At 35.8% G+C, this 11,988-nt stretch overlaps 1 protein-coding gene across 3 annotated transcripts in view; it reads right to left on the bottom strand.

Moving 5' to 3' along the window:
• The window catches only part of LOC149812870 (protease Do-like 9), a 62,535-nt gene that overhangs the window by 36,026 nt on the left and 14,521 nt on the right, over window positions 1–11,988 (bottom strand). For all 3 annotated transcript variants that reach the window (XM_089992390.1, XM_089992389.1, XM_089992391.1), the window contains 2 exons: window positions 490–689; window positions 32–212 (listed from right to left, as the gene is read on the bottom strand). In XM_089992390.1, coding sequence (XP_089848516.1) covers window positions 32–212; window positions 490–689 — 381 coding nt within the window. The remainder of the gene's footprint in view (window positions 1–31; window positions 213–489; window positions 690–11,988) is intronic.

Genomic DNA, 11,988 nt, shown 5'->3' with positions numbered 1-11,988 from the left:
GTTCATATTATAGCATGGAACATCGGGATACCTGTATATTCCCCTGACTGCTCATAGTCTTTGATGAAGTGCAAAATGACAGGAGTTGGGATGACATAACCAATGTTTTCTACATCTTCATGTTTAAGAGACTGAAATGCAATTCCAACACATTGGCCCTTGTCATTAAATGCAGGACCACCAGAGTTACCAGAGTTTATGGCAGCATCAATCTGTGTAAGTGTTGCAGTAACAGAAGGAATTAGCGCATGCATCACATGAAAACACACAAAACCACAGACAAGTATCATTGCATTTTAACTCTTCTTTTCTTCTCCTTTTGAACTTCTGTACCAACTTAAATCCTAGACACAAGGATCATTAACCCAAAGTTTAGCTGGTACCAACAGTGAAAATTTTGCACGAAGTAAATATTGAAAGCTGAAAATCACATCACATGGAGGAATTTGAGAGTCTGAAGAAAGAGAATAGTATATCATATAAAAAAACCTGCAGGCCCAATAGCTCTGTTGATCCATGGACATAAGATAAGATCTCGATCCGTGAGACAACCCCACTTGTCACAGAAATTGTGTCTCCCCCGATAGGGTAGCCAACGACTGTCACAGCATCTTGTAAGGATGGTAAATAACCAAACTCCACTGGTGAAACTCCACCCCAGAACTCATCATCATCCACAGTTAGCATAGCTGCTACATCACAAATAGTATAAATACACTGAATGCTAATCATCCAAGTAATGCTCCTATTAAAACATCAAAACAAACATACAATAGGCTAGCAGAAAGTCATTTGCTAACCCCTCTAAATATGGTGTTTTTCCAAGTGACTGAGGACACATATCAGAACTTGGACAAGACCTGCCAAGTCACGCTATTTAAGAACCCACCAAGTTTGACTAACAAGATGAACTTGCCATATAATCACACGAAATAACAGAACAGGTATGTGTCACAAACTGAATTAATGATGTGGCTCACGTACAATGCGTGAGTGTTCCATGGCATTGCAATGTTTGTGACGATTAATGAATTTAACTGATCCAAAGTGAGGCATTGCAATGCCTAAATAGGTCATATATGACATTCTTGCAATAATTTACTGCATCTAAGATATGTAATCTAACGTCGGGACAATGTGTGAAATACTGTAATTCTCCAATTCCATCACATAAGAAATTACTTTTAGGCATAATTCATAAACCTAGTGACTCGTGACTTGGCCTGACAACCCAATGACTTGCTCAGGTTTTGTTAACTTCAATTTTTTATATAAACACAGTAATGTACTATTTAAATATTTGTGACATGAAAATATTAACATATAAGTAATAATTAGGTAACATATAGTGATGCACTAACATCAAAGTATAAAAAAATGAATGATAGAGTAAATTTACCATATTTATGAGTCACCAAACCATTATATCAAGCATCACAATCAACTAATCGTTATGATGCATATACCATCCAATTCTACAATTAACTACCACAAGAAGTTAGTTGTGAAATTGTGATTTTGATAAAGTAATCAAGATTTTTCAATGTCAAAATCAACATAAAAAATCCAAAATAGTAAACAATAGTAACTAAACTAGAATAACAGTATAAATAAAAACACGAGAATAAACTCCTGTACTCCATTTCCATCATCATAATTTCTGTATATGATGTTAATGTGTAATAAAACTAAAACATTGAAAATATGAAGATAGATATGTGTGGACTCGGTGAACCAACTCAGTTGACCTAGTAGAGGGTCAAGTTGGTGGACTCAAGCAAGTCATTGTGACAATCCACCTTTGTCACATGGATATGTGTGTGTGGAGCAAAAGTGCAAATATTGACAATATGCATGAAGAATATTATAAATTTACACAAATTCTAGTCTTTACTGATATTATGATAGATAGTAAGAATTAATAAATTTCTTTTTATAGAATATATGATTACATTGACTACCACTACAACAACTATTATAAAGTTGGTTATATTTTATATAAACATGTGTATAGTCAGTTTACATTTAATAAAATATTGAATATCTTAAATAAAGTATTTAAGTGCAACATAGGTTTAGATAGAACCAAGAAATAAATAAAAATATAATGTAATTAAATTAAATTTTTGAAATTTCTAAAATTTATCTAATACATTATATTATGTTATTATATAAAAACTAGTTTTTTAAATAAGTAATTAAAAGTTTTTAATAACACATATATCTCAACCTTTTATTTTAAAAAAATGTATTTAAGAGAAATACACAAGAAATGTACGGACAACATGTTTCCAAAATAAGGGAAACAAGTTTCCCATATAAAGTTTCTTATGTGACGTGAATGGGTTTCTCACTCATGGGAAACAGGTTTCTCATGCATTTTTAGGAGTTTCCCACAAATTTTAGAAATGCTAGGTTTCCGGTTTCGGAAATGAGTTTCCCACATGTAAGTGGATTTTTTGGTAACTCTAGTTGAATTATATTTTCATGGCAGTGTCAGTAGCAGGTTGGACTTAGATGAATGGATGGGCTTTAGTAATTTCACACTTAAGCATGTGTGTACACATGCACATGCACATGCACATGCATTCTGTTAAATTATATATATATAAATATATATATACATATACTTATATATATATATACATACGTATATATATAAGTATATATATACATATATGTATATATACAGTTTTTCTCTTTGTTCTCAAAATACCCGATAGGGGTAGTTTAGTAAATCCCCATGTAAACCCTTTTTCCTTTTTCTATTTTTCTTTTCTTCTCTTTTTCTTTTTTCCTTTTCTTTTTTCTTTTTTCTTTTTACCTTTTTGTAAGACCACAAGGGCCCCACTCATGTAGTCGTTGGGGCCCCAACGGTCATATTTATGACCATTGGGGCTCCCAACGACTACATGGGAGCCCCTTGTGGTCCCTTCTTCATTGCTTCCTCCTCTATAAATAGAGGAGGTTTCCTTTTGTATTGTAAGGGTTGTTCACCCTCTTCTTTCCTTCTTCAATAATATCCAACTTATGACTTTTGGTCATTTTTCCCTTTGGTGGGTTTTTGTATACACTTTTAGTGTTTGTGTTCTTGGCTCTTGGAATCACTCTTAAAGAGTGATTTGCTTTATTGGTGCTTCCGCCGCTCCCCCTTTTCATTACATGGTATCAGAGCAAGGTTGGTGATCCAGCTTCTACTTTTTTGTTGCCTTGGGACGCGTGCCTCTCAAGCTTTTGAAGAAGGAAAGAAGACCATTCGGCTCCTATGGAACGTGATTCTAAAGTTGAGCTTTCCTTCAAGCTTAATGGATCCAATTATCTTATGTGGGCCTCCGCTATGGAAAATCATCTAAGAGGTAAGAAACTTTGGGGTTTTGTTATGGGAACTACTCCTGAACCCTCTCTTGTTCTCACTAAAATTGAAAATGATGTTGAAAAAGCTTTAGATGGCGATGAACGCATCAAAGCTATAAATGATCATCAATCCAAAATTGAGGATTGGGAAAGTAATCATGCCAAAATTTTGGCATGGTTTATGAACAATGTGGACCTCAAAAATTATGCAAATATTGCAAAATTTAGAAGAGCCAATGAGGCATGGTTCTTCCTTAAGGGTATGTATATCCAAAAGGATCTTGCTAGACAATTTTTTTGTCAAGAGAAAATTTGTTCCGCTAGACAAGCGGATATGAGTGCCTGTGACTACTTTAGCTCTTTAACCCCTCTTTGGGATGAGCTTGTTCTTCTTGAGCCTAAATGGGTGGCTCCGGAAGATATTGAGTTAAGAAGAGAACAAATTGAAAAGGAGCACTTTTTCCAATTTCTTCATGGTCTACAACTGGAATATGAACAAGTTAGGGCATCCCTTCTCCATAGAAGTAAAGCCTTACCCATTAAAGACGCCCTTGCCGAAGTATGCCAAGAAGAAACTCGACTTGGCCTAAGTATCAAGAGTGATGAAGTTTTGGCCGTTTCTAGGCCCGGATCAAATGTAAAAGCATATAAACCTCCCCACTTTAACAAAAATAATGGATATAGAAAGGGAGTGATTTGTCACTATTATAATGAACCAGGTTACATTAAACCGGTTTGCCCAAAGCTTAAAGGAAAAGTGGTCGCGGTTGGAGAAAATTCTCTAAAGAAGGAAGAAGAAAGTGTCAAAGAAGGAGATATCAAAGAAACTCTTAATCATATCTCCGAAGTTCTCCAACATCTTCTCAAGACTTCTTCATCTTCAACATCCGGAGCCGCTATCGCCTACTCTTCATCACCTCCAGGTACGTGGATACTAGACTCTGGTGCTTCTTTTCACATGACATTTCATAAAAACTCGCTTTCTAATGTTTTTTCCGAACCCATATCTTCTTATGTTTCAACGGCCGATGGGACATCTTTAAAAATTGAAAGTATTGGAACACTTGATTTTAAAATTTCTCAAACCTTCTTTGTTCCTAAAGTAAGAGTCGTTCCAAAAATTAATCTAAATCTTTTTTCCGTTTCCCAAATCACCGATCATGGATGCCAAGTCTCTTTCTCACCTAAAGATTGCACCGTGCAGGATCTCCAGTCAGGGAAGCTGATTGGGCAAGGTCATAGAAGGGGTGATATCTATTTTATCGATTTTTTGACTCTTCCATCTAAGTCATCTTGCAATCTTGTAAAGGACAAAAGTATTGGAATTTTGCATGAGAGACTTGGTCATCCAAATTTTGTAAAAATGTCTCTTTTTCCTTTTTTGAACAATACTTGTAAAGACAATCACATGACTTGTAAAGATTGCATTTTTGGGAAATCTAAAGCTACTCCATTTCCTCAAAGAAATTATTTCACCACTCGGCCTTTTGAACTTGTTCATTCCGATGTATGGGGACCTTCCCCTATTTTGTCCAAAGGAGGTTTTTCGTACTATGTGGTCTTTATTGATGACTTCACTCGATTTACATGGATTTACTTCTTAAGTCGCAAATCCGAAGTTTTCTCCTTCTTTAAAGAATTTCATGCGATGGTTAAAAATCAATTTTTGGGAAATCTATCAATTCTTAGGTCCGACTCAGGAGGTGAATACATGTCCAATGAATTTCAAAACTATTTAAAAGAAAACGGAATTTGCCATCAACGTTCTTGTCCAAACACTCCGCAACAAAATGGTCTTGCGGAAAGAAAGCATAGACACATAATAGAAACCACAAGAACCTTATTAATCTCAAAAAATATTTCATAATCTTTTTGGGCCGAAGCGGTTCTAACCTCAACGTATCTTATCAATAGAACTCCTTCATCTTCTTTAAAATATCTTTCTCCATTTGAGAAACTTTACAATATGTCTCCCGATTATAAAAGACTAAGAATTTTCGAATGTAAATGCTTTGTTTTAACTCATAAAAATGATAAACTTTCTTCTAGAGCTACTGAATGCATTTTCTTAGGATATGGCGAAAAACAAAAAGGTGATGAAGAGTAGTAATGCTTTGACATATCAAATAATAAACTTTATATCTCAAAAGATGTCACATTCTTAGAAGAAGAAAATGGTTTTTCGCATAAACCAAATGAAGATATTGATTATTCCTTTTTATTTGACTTATTACCTCAAGAAAAGGTCATTGATGATGTTGAATCTAGTGAATCGCTCATAGACGATTTTTTTGAACCTCCAAATGATGACCAAAATTTACAAGAAAATGTACAAAGGCAAATACAAGTCTACTCTAGAAGAAATGAAAGTAATCCTCCTTGTGCCCTTGAAAAATTCTCTCAAAATGAGTCAACTGAAAAATCCTCTCAAAGAAGATCAAATCGTATTTCAAAAATACCAAATAGATTTGTATCTTATGATTCTTTTTCTCCAAATTTTTGGGCATGTCTGCTTGCTCTTCACTCAATTCATGAACCAACTCATTATAATGATGCTAGACAATATGCTCATTGGAATGAAGCAATGGAACTAAAACTTAATGCACTTAAGAGGGCTCAAACTTGAGAAATCGTTGATCCACCCAATGGCAAGAAACTCATTGGATGCGGATGGGTTTTCAAAGTTAAAACTAAGTACGATGGATCTTTAGAAAGATATAAGGCCAGGTTAGTGGCCAAGGGATATGCCCAAGAGTACGGGGTAGATTATGATGAAACCTTTGCCCCTGTTGCTCGAATAACTAGTGTTCGAGCTCTTATTGCAATAGCCTCTGCTAAAAAATGGCCAATTTTTCAACTAGATGTCAAAAATGCATTTTTAAATGGAAATTTAAATGAAGAAGTTTACATGGAACCACCTTCGAGTATGAATTTAAATGGTAAAATTTTGAAATTAAAAAAGGCCTTATATGGACTTAAGCAAGCTCCTAAAGCTTGGTATGATAAGTTTAGTAATGTATTAATCAATTTAGGATTTACTTCTTGCTATACTGACACTGCTCTTTTTGTTAAGAAAACAGGTAATCTCATTGTTATTCTTCTGCTATATGTTGATGATATGATCATCACTGGGGATGACAAAAAGGGGGTAAATGATGTGAAGTCTATGTTAAAAGAAACTTTTGATATGTCTGACCTTGGATTCTTGAGATATTTTTTAGGAATTGAAGTGGTTTACTCCCCGCGATGATACATTTTATCTCAAATGAAATTGGCAGCAGACATTTGTACCAAATCTGGAATATCTGATGAAAAGAAAGTTGAAACTCCTGAAGTTATCAATGCAAAACTGAGACTTGAGGATGGTGTTCTTCTTGAGGATCCAACTCCCTATCGGCAATTAATTGGATCTCTCACCTACTTATCCATCACCCGTCCAGACATAGCTCATGCGATTCATGTTGCAAGCCAGTTTCAGTATGCACCTACTACAGTTCATATGGCAGTTGTAATGAGAATTGTGCGATACATCAAAAATATCATCTCCAAGGGACTCTTCTTATCATCTTCCTCATCTCTTGAATTAACTGTTTTTACTGATGCTGACTGGGGAGGAAATCTCAATGATCGTATCTCAACTACTGGTCTTTGCATTTTTTTAGGTGAATCTTTCATCTCGTGGAGATGCAAGAAGCAACAAAAGGTCTCATTATCATCTACTGAAGCTAAATATCGACTATAGCAATGACAACAATGGAAATCGTGTGGCTCAGAGGGCTCCTTGGTGACATGGGTATCCACATTTCCTCTCCCACCAAGCTCTGCTATGATAACAAAAGTGTGATCTACATTGCAAGCAACCATACGTTTCACGAACGGACCAAGCATATCAAGATGGATTGCCACTACGTTTGAGATGAATACCTCGGAGGAACTATCACATTACCATACGTCACTTCAGAATATCAACTGGTTGACTTCTTCACCAAAGCGCTCCCAACTCCACGATTTATGTTTCTTCTTGGCAAACTTTCGGTCTTCTCCCCGTAAAGTTTGAGGGGGCGTGTTAAATTATATATATATATATATACATATACTTATATATATACAATTTTTCTCTTTGTTCTCAAAATACCCAATAGGGGTATTTTAGTAAATCCCCATGTAAACCCTTTTTCCTTTTTCTATTTTTCTTTTCTTCTCTTTTTCTTTTTTCCTTTTCTTTTTTCTTTTTTCTTTTTACCTTTTTGTAAGACCACAAGGGCCCCACTCATGTAGTCGTTGGGGCCCCAACGGTCATATTTATGACTGTTGGGGCTCCCAACGACTACATGGGAGCCCCTTGTGGTCCCTTCTTCATTGCTTCCTCCTCTATAAATAGAGGAGGTTTCCTCTTATATTGTAAGGGTTGTTCACCCTCTTCTTTCCTTCTTCAATAATATCCAACTTATGACTTTTGGTCATTTTTCCCTTTGATGGGTTTTTGTATACACTTTTAGTGTTTGTGTTCTTGGCTCTTGGAATCACTCTTAAAGAGTGATTTGCTTTATTGGTGCTTCCGCCGCTCCACCTTTTCATTACACATTCTCCCTCTCTCTCTCTCCAAATGGATCGATGTAGCAAGTTCTTCTCATTGAGAGAATGTTAATTTGGTTTATTGCAAGTCATATTTACCAAATTGGATAAGTGGGTAAAAGAGAAATATAAGAAACTTATAGATACAACAAACAACAACAACAACTACGCCTTCATCCCAAAACAATTGGGGTCAGCGATATGAACCAAAAAAGAAATTCATTTTGGGTCTTCCACATGAATCCTTTTCCTCCAATCATTTCTATCCAACGCCATGTCCTCGGTGAGGTTCAAAGCATTCATATCCTTTCCTATCATCTCCATCCAAGTCTTCCTAGGCCTACCCCGACCTCTTTTAACTAATATATTTTCCCATTTCTCCAACCTTCTAACTGGAGCATCATTAGGCCTTCGCCGAATATGTCCAAACCACCGTAAACGATTCTCTCGCATCTTATTTTCAATGGGTGCAACACCTACCTTCTTACGTATCTCTTCGTTCCGAATCTTATCTTTTATTGTATTTCCACACATCCATCTAAGCATCCGCATCTCAGCTACACTCATTTTTTGAATATGATGTCTCTTGGCAGCCCAACATTCCGTACCATATAGTAAAGCGGGTCTAATAGTCGTCCTATAAAACTTTCCCTTCAACCGCAATGGCATTCTACGATCGCACAGCACTCCAGTAGCACTTTTCCATTTCATCCACCCAACCTTTATCCTATGATTTACATCTCCATCAATTTCTCCATACTTTTGAATGATGGATCCCAAATATTTGAAATAATCATTCACCGGTATATCTTGCTCACCAAGCTTCACTACACTCCCATCCTTACTTCGTTGCTTACTAAACCGACATTCCATATATTCAGTCTTACTCTTACTCAACTTAAAACCTCTAGCTTCCAATGTCTGTCTCCATAATTCTAACTTAGCATTAACCCCAGCTCTAGACTCATCAATCAAAACAATATCATCAGCAAACAACATACACCACGGTACATTTTCTTGAATTGATCTCGTAAGCTCATCCATCACTATCGCAAATAGGAAAGGGCTTAAAGCAGATCCTTGATGTAACCCAACCGTTATCGGAAAATTGGTTGTCACCCCTCCACAAGTGCGGACATTGGTTACTACTCCTTCATACATATCTTTAATTATACTAATGTACTTTAGAGAAACACCTTTCTTCATCATTGTCCACCAGAGAACGTCCCTAGGTACTCTATCGTATGCCTTCTCTAAATCAATAAAAACCATATGCAAATCTTTGTTCCTCTCTCTATATCTTTCAATAAGTTGTCTAAGAAGATGTATAGCTTCCATAGTTGATCTTCCAGGCATAAAACCAAATTGATTCTCCGATATCATGACAACCTTCCTCAACCTAGACTCAATCACCCTCTCCCAAAGTTTCATAGTATGACTCATGAGTTTTATACCACGATAGTTTGTGCAATCTTGTATATCACCCTTATTCTTATATAAAGGCACCAAAGTACTCTTCCTCCACTTATTAGGCATCTTATTTGTTCGCCAAATCAAGTTAAAAAGATTTGTCAACCATTCTAAACCTTTCTCTCCCAAGCATTTCCAAGCCTCGATAGGTATACCATCTGGGCCAACTGCCCTTCTTGATTTCATTTTCTTCAAAGCCTCTGCAATTTCTTTCTTTTGAATCTTGCGCATGAAGTCACGATTTATCTCATGAAAAGGAATGGAGAAGTCTCCAAGATCTTGAGCATGACTATCATTAAATAGCTTATCAAAATAATTTTTCCATCTCTCCTTAATCTCCTCATCTTTGACTAAAACCCTTTGCGTTTCATCTTTGATACATCTAACCATACCCAACTCCTTCGATTTCCTATCTCTCATCTTTGCAAGCCTATAAATATCCTTCTCGCCTTCTTTGGTATCCAACTTGTCATAAACCTCCTTATATACCTTAGCCCTCGCGTTTCGAACAACTTTTTTAGCTTCCTTCTTTACTATCATATACTTCTCCAAATTCTCATTATCACGACTCTTACTTAGATTTCTATAACACTCTCTTTTAACCTTAATAGCTAATTTGACATCCTCGTTCCACCATGATGTATCCTTACCTAGTGGTGCACCGCCTTTAGACTCACCCAATACCTCCTTAGCTACTTTTCTCATACCACCCGCTATCTTATTCCACATTGATTCTGAATCCTCCTCGAGACACCAATCAACTTCCTTAACTACCTGCTCTACAAACATTCCTTGTTTAGCTCCTTTCAGTGCCCACCACTTAATTCTAGGATCTATCCTATGTCTATCCCTTTTGCGGCATTGTCTAGTTCTAAGAAACTTATAGATAAAGAAAGAAAAAGTTAGTATTTCAAAGGCAGGAAATAATTTACTTTTATTAGCTACAAATTTTGATAAAAAATAGGAATCTCTAAAAAAGAATTTGTGCATGTATTAAAAGTAATAATTTTGAGATTTTTTTTCCAAAATCGGCCCTGCTCTATAAGCCATACCCAAATGCATCTCTCTCTCTCTCTCTCTCTCTCTCTCTCTCTCTCTCTCTCTCTCTCTCTCTCTCTCTCTCTCTCTCTCTCAGCTTTTTTATAGTACGAGGTCGTGTTGAGAGGGCATGTTCAAAGACAGAGATTAGTTAATTATCAAAAGAAGACCACTAGTGGACCCTTCATGTCACCATTTGATCAAGTAGATTTTAACTCCATTAGATAAAAGATGAATTCTTTTTTATTTTCCTTTGCTTTCTTCTTTTATCAATTTTTTTGGGCATGCTTTAAATGATGAGTTCAAAGAGAAAATTCACAGGTGTTTGAAGAGACGGAGTAACAATGAGTTATATTGTTTTAGAGAAGCAGTACAAACATTGTTTTCTTCTTTTTTCTTCTTATTCTGAGAAAACTAAATAAAGTTCAGTCTTTCACCTGTAGTTCATTCTATGCCCTTGGATTGGAGGGACCATCTTCATCTAGCCGGCTAACACGTTTTCCTAGGATTTCTAGTGCTATGGAGATAAAAAGGAGTGATGATAGGCCCCCATTTTTGTCTCTATTTACTTATGAGTTCAAATTTTAGTTGTGATTAGGGCAAAAGTTTTGGTTTGTGAAATTCGGTTTTAGGAATGGTGGCAGTAGAGGAGTGGCGCTGCAAAAGGAGGAGGAGGAAGAAGAAGAGAAGCAAACGATGGATCGGTCCTTTATGGAGATCAAATCTATCAGGTTATAGTAGTTAATGGTTTCCGTCAAGGGTGTGGGACAGGAGTTAGGCTTAAGGCTGATTTTGGAAAAGTTAAGGAAAAGGTAAGGGCTTTTCTTAAAATAGCCATAAGGTAAGGGATGGACTTGGGTATGGCTTATAAGGCAGGATAATTTTTAGAAAAAAACTTAGTTTTTAACAGTGTTATTAAAAACGTGCCTCACCTTCTATGTAGTCAAAAGCATTGACTAGGCACCGACTAGTCTGCCTAGTTAGTCTAGGCGTAAGTAAAACACCTAGGCTTTGCAATTCCTAGGTGGGGTACCTTAAAAGGTACCAATTTTGCCGACTATGCACTGACTAAGGCACCTAGTCGACGACTAAGCTGCCTCCACCTAGGTAAGAGGGAAGTTTAGTGATTTATTATTCTTATAAATATTTTGTTATTTTTTTTATATATAATTATATGTGTGTGTTTGTGTGATTTGTTATGTGAAATCATGAAAGCATGCTTAGTTATTATGTGTGTGTGTGTGTGTTACTTTTTGCTTTTGGGATTTGAAAGCATGGACAATTAATTTTAATTGATTATGTTTTTTATATATGTGTGTGTTACTTTGTTGCTGGTGAATTTTTCTATAAAAGCCTGAAAGCATGTTTAGTATTATGAATTTTGTAATATGTTATTTATATATGTATGTGTTATTGTGCTTCTGTGAAAGGTTGAAAGCACATTTTGTTGATTATACTGATTATGTTATGAATAATTGAAATATATATATATATATTTGTCTATGTACAATTATATATATGTATATTCTGGTTATGTATATTAATATATTT

Source organism: Nuphar pumila, chromosome 16, assembly GCF_984573655.1.
Source record: "Nuphar pumila chromosome 16, dmNupPumi1.hap1.1, whole genome shotgun sequence".
NCBI classification, from domain to species: domain Eukaryota; kingdom Viridiplantae; phylum Streptophyta; class Magnoliopsida; order Nymphaeales; family Nymphaeaceae; genus Nuphar; species Nuphar pumila.
This window is presented reverse-complemented; position numbering and strand designations above follow the sequence as displayed.